The 12,253-nt window shown below is 37.9% G+C and overlaps 1 protein-coding gene across 1 annotated transcript; it reads right to left on the bottom strand.

Annotated features, from left to right (window-relative positions):
- Positions 1–819: 819 nt before the first annotated feature.
- LOC113177513 (olfactory receptor 4C15-like) lies at positions 820–1,758 on the bottom strand. Its single transcript, XM_026382051.1, has one exon. It carries the CDS (start codon positions 1,753–1,755, stop codon positions 820–822), a length of 936 nt encoding a protein of 311 aa, XP_026237836.1. The 5' UTR covers positions 1,756–1,758.
- Positions 1,759–12,253: the final 10,495 nt, after the last annotated feature.

Here is a 12,253-nt window from a genome sequence, read left to right as displayed (position 1 = left end):
CTTTCTGGTGCCTCTAGATTTATACCTTCTTTGGAAGTGGGAGAAATCAACTCTTCTTATCTGCCCCTGCTCTAGGCTTTGCTGATAACGTGACATCTCAATAATTCCCTTTGATTGTGCTAGAATAGGAGATACTCATGGCTGACTTCCCCATGGAATCTGCCTCCTCTCCTCTTGAGCCTGATTGTTGCCTAGGAGGACCTCCCAGTAGGCAGTATAGGGCCACTCAGACTTTATCAGTCAAGAAATCCCAGAGGCTACACCAATTCTGTAGAAATGGTAATTAACCTACCTTCAGTGATGGAGTCATGTGATGCAGAACCTGCAGCAGAGGTTCTGTTATTGCTCTTCTCTGTGCCCTTCCTGAATTCAACTTGTTTTTATTCCAAATCACTGAGGTCACCCTCCTAAATCTTTTTTTCTTTTTTTTCACTTGAAGTAATTTGAGGGAGCTTCAGATACTTATGTCAAGGATGTGTTTCTTTTGCCTCCCCAAGTTTTGTAAAGCATAAAGTTAATGTCGAATATTCTGAAAAGTGATTTTGCTCCATTTATTATTATTATTATGATGATGATGATGATGATGATGATTACTACTACTACTATATTGGAGGTAAAAATAAGAATCAATCCACTTTAATTTGCATATCAGGACACTGACTTGCCAACTCAGAGTAGACACCTGCTATAAAAATGAAAAAATAATTTTTGAGAGACAAAATGTATTTCTTTTTCTACAGAAGTGTGTTACCTCATAACAGGTACTGAGAATCCCATAAAGATTGCTTAATTCTCTATACTGTTTTTGAGTCTAATATCTTACTTTTCATGAGAAACTAACACCAATCTCTTCCACATTTTCCTTAATGCATTTTTTACTTCTTTATTTCTAAAAGTATAAATCAAAGGATTGATCAAGGGGGTTAACATGGTATAAAATGTTTCCACCAGTTTGTCAAAAGGAAAGACAGAAGGAGGCCGGGCATTTATAAATATGCATGGGACAAAGAACAAAACCATAACAGCAATGTGAGATCCACAGGTGGACAGAGCTTTCCTCCGCCCTTCAGCACTATGTGTTCTCAGGGAGAACAAGATGACACCGTAGGAGATCAGCAATAAGCAGAAGATTATAATGCACATAAATCCACTAGTGCCAATCATCAAAAGGCCCAGCATGTGAGTGTCAGTGCAGGCCAGCTTCAGTAATGGGTACAAGTTGCACATGAAATGATCAATGACATTAGGGCCACAAAAGGGCAGCTGGAAAGTAAAGAGAATCACTATAATGGAATGCAAGAAGCCCCCTGTCCAGGACACCCCCACCAGAATGCCACAGAGTCTCCAGTTCATGATGGAAGAGTAGTGCAGAGGCTTGCAAATGGCCACATAGCGGTCATAGGCCATGGCTGTGAGGATAATCATCTCTACCCCACCGAAGAAGTGCTCAGCAAAAAGTTGAATCATGCATCCTTTATAAGAGATGGTTTTCCTCTCATACAAGGAGTCTGCAATCATTTTTGGTGTGATAGCAGAGGATAAACAGGCCTCCAAGAAGGACAGAAATGCCAAAAAGAAGTACATGGGGGACCCCAGCAGTGCAGGGCTACAGAGGATGGTCAATATTATCAGCATGTTTCCTACAATAGTTGCAAGGTAGACCAACAAAAACACAGCAAATACTGTTTTCTGAACAGTAGGATTCTGTGAAAGTCCCAGGAGGACAAATTCAGTTATAAAACTTTGGTTGTGCATAATTTCCAAGAAAAGAACAAACATGTAACTGTTACTATTGAAGTTTACAATTATGATAGAAATCTGCTTCAGACCAGTTTATAGTTTTAGAGTCACAAATTATTTCAGTGCACACAAACACACTATGTCTTTAGTGTTTCTTTTTTTTTTTTTCACTACAACCACAAATTTTAACATTTATTGATGATAGGAGCTCAAGATTAGGAGAACTAAGGTGAGGATAGAGTAATCACTACTTTTGAATTGTTAGAGGTTCTATAAAGATGAATGGAACCATCCACTTATGGTAGAGAAGAAGAATAGTTTTTAATTTCAAAAGACAGCTTTGATGATTTACTTGTAATTTCTCTCAGTGAATCATTGGGAAGTATTCTTTACCTCACCCCCATTGAAGCCTAATTTAAAGATAAGTAGTTAGTGTAGCTAAGTAAATGGGGTCTGATATGGGGTCTAATAGAGATAATAGATTCAAATCTAATAAAGAAAATGGTGTCCAATATGAATCCAGGGAGATTGAAATGTTAATATTCCAAAGCCTTTGCCCACCCTAAAAAAATGTTAATTAAGCAACTCCCAGCAAATAGGGAAATGCTAATTACTGAACCCAAGGCCCCTTCTTGCCTCCATAGGCCCACCAGTTTCCCACCTTTTGGCCTTCCCACCTGGATAACTCTTCACAAGCAGGATAAAGGAAAATAAGCAAGATATAAAGAGCAGGAATGTAGAAGGATAAAGAAAACATTAGATATAAAAGGGACGGGACTTCCTCATCCCAAGGATTCCACCTTTCAGATCCCCTTCTTCCTCAGGGAGAAGTCTATTCTACTATCCTTTAAATAAAGCCCCTCTCTACTCCACACTTGGCCTCAGTGTGCTTCTCTGGTGTAAGACTTCAGCATTCAGGGAAGCAGGACTCCTCAAGGTTACCAGCAGTGTTATCATCATGAGGAGATGAAGACTGTAGCTGTATTATTCCTTTCCGCTGTTGACATGGGAGGAGGCAGGGTTGACCAATAAGCCCTAATCTGGAGAGCCTCATGCCTACAAGAAAAAATAATATGCAATGTAAGCGGTAGTTTTAAAGCATGGCCACCCTTAAAAATGTGTTGTTGTTTTTTTTTTTTTTTTTTTAACAATCTAAACTGAATTTGGTCTTTTCATGATTCATTTTCTTCTTTATCAAAATGAAGGATCTATGAAAATGTACAAAGTGACAGCACATCACACCACTGCACTAAATGTTTAGGTTTTTCCTTTTTAATTACCTCATTTAGACATTCAGAGAGAATTTCACCAAAAACAATAACAACTACTTTCAAATGTTGTAATAGCAACTAAGTGAAATAAGCACAGGAGAGTGATCACACAAGACTCACTGCCCAGGGAACACTCTAGGCTTTGTATCCTTATTTCCTTGTATTTTAGTAAGCTATTTCACTGCTGTGACTAAGACATCTGACCAGCTCAAGTATAGAGGAGGAAAATTTTATTTGAGGATCCTTGGTTTCTAGGTCTTAGTACCTGGAAGGGAGGCTCCATTTCTCAGGGCTCAAGGTGAGTCTGAACATCATGGCAGAAGAGTGTGATGGAGGGGAGCAGCTTACATCATCATGATCAGAAAATAGAGAGTCCACTTTCCAGACACAAATACATACACCAAAGCCATGCCCCAATTCCCACCTCCTCCAGCCATACCCTACCCCTTCAGTTGCCACTCAGTTAATCCCTATCAGGGGATTGGGTCATTGATTGGGTTAAGGCTCTAACAACCCAATCATTTCTTCTCTGATCCTACTTGCCCTTGCCTTGTCTCACACATGAGCTTCTAAATCATGACACCTAGACAGGAAATGCATGATTCAGGAGATGAAGTTCAAGCATGTTACAAAGAACTTCTATCTGGACAACCAAGCCCTTTCCACTGGATCACTCTGGAAAGGAGTAGGGATTTGCTTTTCTATTAAGAACTTTAGGGCTGGGTTAACCTTTCTAAAGTTCCCACCCGCCTGAACCATTAAAGCCTCTGTTTCTTTGTTCATTAATGAATGGAAATCTTAATGCAAGAAACAGGAAATAATGAGGAATCAGAAGGTGATGGCTAATCACTTACATATGCAAATAGGCAACCACCATTGTCCAGTGTCTTCAGACTCTATTAATCATGGATCTAATCAATGAAACTCTCCAATATATTCATATATTGCTTACACCATCTCCCAAGTTCATGCTGACAGTCATATTTGGAAACTTGAAAGTGTTCCTTATGATAATAAGGTCTTACTAATTATAGCTATTATGTACTCCATGTGTTATGCTGGAATTGATGACCCCCAAAAGACCACTAGAGACTAAGATCCATGTAAGCAGCAAAGAGGTGTTTATTGCAAGCTTGCCAGGGATACCTGGTGCAGCAGATCTCTCCTGTTATTTGTAGATAAACGACTCAGCAGGGTGAGGATGTGCCTAGGAGTTCTCTGTGGGTCTTTCCAAGGACAAGGGTCACACCCCCTTCCTTGAACAGGCTTTGCTCTGAGGTAAGAAGCTGGTTTTTCACATGAAAAGCCAATTGCTTTTTCTACTGAAGGCATTTCCATGAATCATCCAGACAATTACTCCAAAAAGTTACTTAAAATTCTGTAATCATTAGGTCACACTTCCATGTGAGTTTAGTTAGAATGTCTATCAATAGAACTCCTGTGAGGATATGATTAGACCCTACAGGTAGAAACATTAATGCAGTCAAGTACACAGGGGAAGGTGGTGTGTGGTGAGAACAAGCTGTCACAGCCCCTGACCCAGAGCAGAAATGATAGCATGCTTACTTCCTAATGCCTGCCTCACGAAGATGACTAAGATTGATAAGTGTGTTACTCATCTTCAAGTGTATTTAAAAATGAAAAAAAAAATTCTTTGTCAAGTAGCAGAGAAGAAATAGCCTATTGAACTGTAGAAGACATTTACTATATTTGATAGACATTGAATACATCACTGTGGCCCTCGGCCCCACATGCATCCATTCCTGTTTCAGATACACTCATTGTGCAAAGGAAACCAAGTGGAGCAGGAGGTTAAAAGGAAGACAGGCCCTATGTTAATTTAGTAAATAAATAAATGTTGTCCTTTCACTTTCTTTTTTAAGGGTGTTTTTAAAATAATGCAATTTTATTTTTTACATACTCATTAAATATAAAACACCCAACTTCTTATTTTATCAAATAAAGGAATTTCCTAAATTATTGTCAGAACATTGACATTAGAGAACATAGTGTGTTAATGGTTTGGAATGGAAGGCTTTTTATTTTAATTTTTTTGAAAGGTAATGGTCTTAGAGGCAATAGTTTAAATGGATTGAATCCTAGGACAGAAATAAACACAGTATTAGAAAAATTAGTCAAATACAGCCTACTGTTTAGTGAAAAGTAAGTTTGAGAAACTGATGTGACTCCATTTTTGAGAAACCAGCCTCTACCTCAGAGCGAAGCCTGTCCAAGGAAGCGGGCAGCGTGACCCTTGTCCTTGGAAAAACCCACGGAGCCTTTCTAGGCACATGCCCACCCTGCTGAGTTGTTTGTCTGTAAATAACAGGAGAGATCTGTGAGTCAGGTGTCCCTGACCCAGTCAGGCTAGGTGAAGACCCATAGCAAGCCCCTAACAACCACCAATCAACATGAGACAGGGAAAATACCTGGGATGCCAGATGACTCTTCCAATAGTTTATGGTGGTTAATAACATGTTGGGAATCCATGTAGTTCAGCAAGTACTCCCCTCGTGGCTTAAATCAATCAGTTCAAACTAGTCCCCCTCTTATTCTAACCAACCACCCTTACCCAACTTGTTCCCACCAGTGAATGTGCTAATCAATGTTCAGAGTTGTTTTATGATTTTTCTCAGTATGGAATGATTTGCTAAGAGATGCTATGTTGTATGTAAAGTCCTTGCCTTCCCCAAAGAGTGTATAAAACTGCTGCAAACCCTGGGCTTGGGGCCTCTCAGCATCACCAGTTGCTGTGTGCACATGGAGGACCGAGCTAGCTTGCAATAAACACCTCTTTGCTGCTTACATGGATCTTGGTCTCTGGTGGTCTTTTGGGGGTCCCGAACTGGAGCATAACAAATGGTGCAAACATTAGCAAATAAATGACCTGTGGTCACTTATATGTGGAAGTTAAATGAGCAGATCTCAAAGAAGTAGGGAGTAGAATCATGGTTCTGAGAGGCTGGGAAAAGTAGGGTCAAGGGAGAGAGAATGTGTTCACCCTGACCTGCGTGGGCCACGGTCGTTCCTGTGAATTTGCAGGAACACCAAATAAAACATAGAAACAAATTACTTTTACAACAAGCTTCAGGATGGTCTCTCTGATCTCAGTCTCAGGCTTCCCAAAAGGGAGAGCAAGAGAAAGTCACAAGAGGCTGGTGAGAGAGAGCAAGCACATTCAGAAGTGGGTTTTTACTGGGGGGACTCTTGTTCTTTAGAAAATTCTACCCAAAAAAGGCCAGAAGGGGCAGGGTTACAAGGGAGAAGTGAGTGTAACTCAACGCCAGGAGCGACACCTACATCTGAAGATGTGCCTTTACTATCAGAGCTGGACAACACCCAAGTCACTGGGAAATGTAGTGATTACTCAGAGTCTCCTGTTTCAGGACTGGAAGGCTTGGGTCATTCAGAGTGGCTCCCCAGGAAAATGGTTAATTGGTGCAGTTGGGCTGTTGAATGGGAATCATAACTTCTACTTTAGTACAACCAGGGTTGAAACCAAGTAATTATATATTTCAAAAAAGTTGGTGGAGATGATTTTGTATTTTCCCAAGTCAAAGAAATGATAAATGTTTGCAGTGACAGGTAACAACAATTACCTTGATCTGATCAAATCTGCCCATAAATATGTACAATCTTCATGTATCCATTAAAAGTAAATACCAAAAAATTAATTAAACATCATGAAAAGATCACATATTCGGAGAGATCTTTCATATACATTGGGCTCTGCACATCTCCTGGGGTGGCCACCTTGAGAAGTGTGCTTCCCTTTGCACAACTATGCATTCAATGAAGTAGAAATTCTCCTCTACTTCTCTCTCTCTCTCTCTCTCACACACACACACACACACACACAAATATATATATATATATATATATATATATATATATATATATATACACAAACACACACACACACACACACACACACATATATATGCATTTGATGTGTTTCTAAGTGTTTGGATTTGACTTGAAAATAAAAATCTGAAAATGGATCTTATTTCATTAGAATTAATGTTATTGCACCAAATCTCTCCCAACAAAAAAGATGCACTCTAAGAGTTGCTATTCATTGGACACGTATTCTGCGTCAACAATGTACTGTTTGTTCCACATGTATTATTTTATTGACTTCCACCTCCCTTGAGCTTGCTAATCTTATAATCCTCATTGAACATGAAAATTCTGAGGTTGTAAAGGTCACTCAGTTATACCAAGTGCCCAGTTGCTGACAGACATTTTCTGTGCACAGAACTCAGCACCCCCACATGACCCACCATGTTAAGCACTGCATCACAATTTGAAATCATCCATGAAAATTCAAAAAGTTAAACTATAAATCTCACCATGTGTCAGGTCCTTGAAATTTCTAGTGATGGCCTCTCCTGTTCTCTGTGGAGAAATCTTCACTCCTGTTCCCCAGACTGTGATGTTTATAGCAAGTATTTGCTCAACACCTAAGACAGAGAGGAAGAGCCTCTCTGGCCATCAAATGTCCCCAGTGCTCCTCTAGGCAATCTCAGGAACAGAGCAACAAAGAGGATTAAAAGTTCCTCATGGATTTCCATCTAGACTTTAGAGACTTCCATCATTGGTCATGTACCTGTACATATACTGTTTGGTTCCCCCCCAGGGAGAAATTGTTCATCAGCATGATGTGCCAAGACACAATTTTGGGTAGTTTTTCAATTGATCAAGTATTTGCAAAACTTTTATTCCAAGCAATTAGAGGTTTCGTTTGTCTCTCTGTTTTCTTCTTTTCCTGCCCTTGGGTTTCTCTTTGTAGTTGCTTTCATTTCCCATGATACTCAGGAATAGAGGCTGGGTATTTGGGAACAGAACATACTGTCTCTTGCAGGATTCAGACCAAATGCTTGTTCATATAGGAAATGTAAAAACAGAGTTCTGTGATAAACCAACCATCCAACAGTCCTTATGGAAAACATAGTATAGCAAGGAATACTTATTTAAGAAAAATTTTCATATAAAATATATGAAGATGATGCATTATTTGAAATATTACATTTCTCTCAGAAACTGATCTTATAAAACAGTAATTTTAAAAACAAAAACAAATTTAAAGAAGAGATTGAAGAAACTTTCTGTTTTTTATTTACTTGAAAGGTATTATAGCAGACCTATTTAATGTCAAAGAACATAGCATTTAAAATAATGTTTTGAAAAAACTTGGACATAGCTTCTTAAGCTCCCTCAGGAGGACCCTCATAAACAATTTTCTAATTTTTCAATATCTAAATTCTGCATCATGTCTAATTTTATGTCTATTCATACTCCACAAAAAGTTTCAAATTTATGTGATTCATTGAGACACCAAAGGGCCCTCACATCAAGAGTCTATGGACTTAATCTCTAAATTCCATAATGTGATATTTGTTGAATGTGTCCATAGTCCTGCAGTCACAAGCTCTAATCAGAAGGAGGAGAGAGTGGTCAGACAATTTAAAACCACACAAACTTCAATTCAGATAAGCAAGTTCTCAACTAGATTCTGAAACACACAGATGTAACCAGACTGTGAAGTATGTTGTTTCATTGACCAGCATAGAGCTTGAAGCCACAGTGCCTCCTGTCCAACCATACCCCACTGCCCACCAGGGATCTGATATTCATCCAGTCCCTTGATCCTTCCCTGTAGAACATAAATGATCCAAAAACTTGTCTTTAAGGGATGCTAGAAAGGCTAGATAATTCAATATGCACAAAGTATACTGTTCATATTCCTATAATACAGATGCCTCTTATAACTACTTTAAAACACAGATTTTCCTTGCTGAGTGACATAAGTTATTGGTACCATAAATTGTCCTAGTTTTTTTTTCACATAGATGAGAAGGTATGAATGACAGATAAAAAACTTTAGTAAATATGAGAAAAACAAAATGAATTAAAAGTGCATGTCATCTTAAACAATGATATAAATAAAATAAAAATAACAATAAAATATGCCTTTGTTTGTGAAAAGGCTCATAACTAGAGATATGAAAAATCAGAGGAGGGAGACATTTGGGATGAGAAAAATGAAACCAAGCTATAATGGAAATAAGAAAAATGCTTTTGTGGACAATAAGATGAATGTGAAATTTTAAGTTAGCCAGATTCCAATGTCATAGTCAAACAGCAACAACAACAACAATAAAATAACAAAAACTGGAACCAAGTTATCCAGATAGGTCATGAAAGTAAGGTTATGAAATTTGGATAAACTTTTCACTAAGCAATTATAAATTTTGGAGGCATAAAAATATGATAGCAGCTTTTGAAGGTTAAGTCAGCACCAAAGAAACAAACATCACTCAGAATTATTTAATTGAATTTTAATCTCTCTCTCTTTTTACCTAGATTACATAAGATTGGACTTTGAAATTATCCATAGTGAAAATCCTACCCCTTTTCAGATGCCAGACACCCACTGAAGACACCCATCCTTCTGTTCCCTGCTTTTAGTAACTCAGGGCAAAATATACAAGCTGACTCATGGTGGTCCCCATACAATAAAGACTGGAGTGAGGACTTTTCAAGTACAATCTTTCAGTGGTTTTGGACTTGCTCATTTGTTTCTCATTCATGACTCAGAAGAGCTTGATATTTAGTGTTATCTGTGGGTTTAGAAACACTAAACATGTTTCCTCAGGTTCAAGAGGATCATTTCATATTATCAGACTTAGGAAAGAAGATTTGCACAGTATTTGTTTCTCATATATTATATAAAATATTTCACACAGTTTAATGGCAGACAAAATTCTCCTTCACTTTGAGTAAGGTACTCTTGGTTTTCATGTGAAAATGATTGGAACTTACAGAACAAAAATTCAGGCTGAGATGTCATAAATTCCAGTGTGATGATGGCCAACCCTTCAATCCTTCAAATAGATCCTCACAGGCTTTTATTGAGATGTTTATTTTATTTCTGTAGAGAATGAGAAAAGTCAGGTAATACAAATTCTCATAGCTTTTTCCAACAACTCCCAGGTTTTTACTTCCTTTCTATCACTTGGAAAGTAAAAGAGGGCAGTTAAAATATGATTCCTAAACATAATCAAATAATTATTACCGATTACATATGCACTGTTTGAGATGCTCACCATGACTTTCAAAGCTGCCTGTACCACCATCTCCCTTTCCAATTGTTTTCCTGAGCTTGAGCTCATCCATGTTTCAGGCCAACAACTGCTGCCCTTCATGAATACATTCCCTGATCACTCCCTGTCTCATACCATCAACCCTTCCCCTGCTCTCACCTGCACTCACAATTTCTACTGTGGACACAGCACCAGTTTAAATACCAGCTCCTCAGAAATGCCTTCCCATGCAAGTAACTTACCTGATAAAGTCTTCCACTGTTCAAGTGTGTGTGTGTGTGTGTGTGTGTGTGTGTGTGTGTGTGAGAGAGAGAGAGAGAGAGAGAAATGATATAATCTCTAAATGTATCATTACATCATTTTTGCTTTAACAACTTTTATTTATAACATTTAAAAATACACCTGCTCTGTCAAGTCAGTCTAAACTAGGTGATAAGAGTTTTGTATGGAGAAGTCAGAGGTCCAGGATGAGAATCTGAGTTTTCAAACTTCATAAAATGACTCTACTACACCACCTCTAATGCCACACTAAGCCCCAAAGTCCAACCATAATTCAAGACAGAGCCAACATAAATTCAAGAAACCATAGGCAATTCAGAGAGGAAACTACTAACATGCTCATGAAATTTATTGACTAATAAAAATAGATGCAACCTTCAGGATGGCTCAAAGACAATACACAAATTTAAAAAATAATAGTGAACAAAATATTTAAATGTTAGGGTCTGTAAACAAGTCAAGATGGTGCCTGGCATTTTGCTAGAGGGAGTGGTTTGTGAAGTAATGCCAGTGAGCCATTAATTGTGGAGATTCCTTATTGGTTGACTGCTGTATCTAGTTTATGTTAATTAAGATAATCTATGTGTAATGTATATATACGCCTTCTGTCCTACAATAAACGGCTCCCATTCCTGCTGTATCAGTCTTCACAAATTGCTCGTCACTCCCCAGTTATTTTACAGCAGCCGGACTGCGGCATTTAAATGTTTAACAAATAAGGTGAGGAGTCAGATCCAAAAGGAAAATAATGACATTTTTTATTAGAGCCACAAAAGAAAGATAATCTGGGAATCAGAGAAGGTAATACCTATAATACAAGAGTGAGCCAGGATTCATGGTAAAGACAGAGTAGTTTGGGACGGAGAACGATTGTAAGACAGTGAACAAGGAAGTCAAGAGCATATCTGATTTATGATTTCACAAAATGACATTTCTGAATAATTTTTAAAATTAGATCTTGTTCTGTATTTTCTTCATTCAGATATCCAGACATTTTTCTAGATTCACACTTTTTACACTAACACACTGTGCTGCTGAAAACTCTTTGAATAGCTACAGACATTGTAACAGATTAACTTAGTGTTACTACAACAGTTACATTGCCTAAAAGGTAAAAACACTGGGATGTGCTTCATCATGCCTAAATTAATCTACATAGAAAACAAAATGGAGAGCTAAAGCAATACTCATTTTTAAGAAATTTTTTTTATTTATTCTGTTCATCAAACTGGTGGGAATGACAAAATTTGAGTAAATGCCTTTCATAGTTACTTATTCCTCTACTGAATGTTAGTGGATTTTCACCTTGTATTTAACTACAGAGTCCACAATGAAATGTTGAGTATTAAAGTACTATAAACACGTTTGAGTTTAAGTGTATGATGTATCAGGCAAGAATTGGTGTCGGCAACCTGGTCAGTATAGTGTTATACTTTATAGCTTCATTTCAAATCTTGGCTTCACATAAAGCAGTTCACCAATGTTCATAAAGCAATGCAGCCTATCTAGCAGATCCATTCTTCTTAAGCTTGTTCTTAGGAATAAATGGCCTTAACTAACAGGACCTTGGACAGCAGAGGACATGAAGAAGGTACCCCTGCTTTAAGGACAGGCTGATGTGAAGCAAGGGAAACACATGTCTAAGTCTTGTCACAGTCTTGGTCTGTTGAACATCCATATAGTCAAAGTGACATTTTAGATCACAATTCAATCTTTCATAGACTTTTTCAGTCCATGAAATTACATAATAATGAAAACAAATAGCATATAGCCTTCTACTTTGGGGGTGGTAAGATTAAAGAGAGGAAACAAACAAAGAAAAAGATGATTTGCCCACAATACTCAGCTGGCATGTCA

The sequence above is a fragment of the Urocitellus parryii genome, chromosome 4 (assembly GCF_045843805.1).
Source record: "Urocitellus parryii isolate mUroPar1 chromosome 4, mUroPar1.hap1, whole genome shotgun sequence".
Lineage (NCBI taxonomy): Eukaryota > Metazoa > Chordata > Mammalia > Rodentia > Sciuridae > Urocitellus > Urocitellus parryii.
The sequence above is the reverse complement of the archived record's forward strand: the minus strand, read 5'-3'. Positions and strand labels throughout refer to the sequence as shown.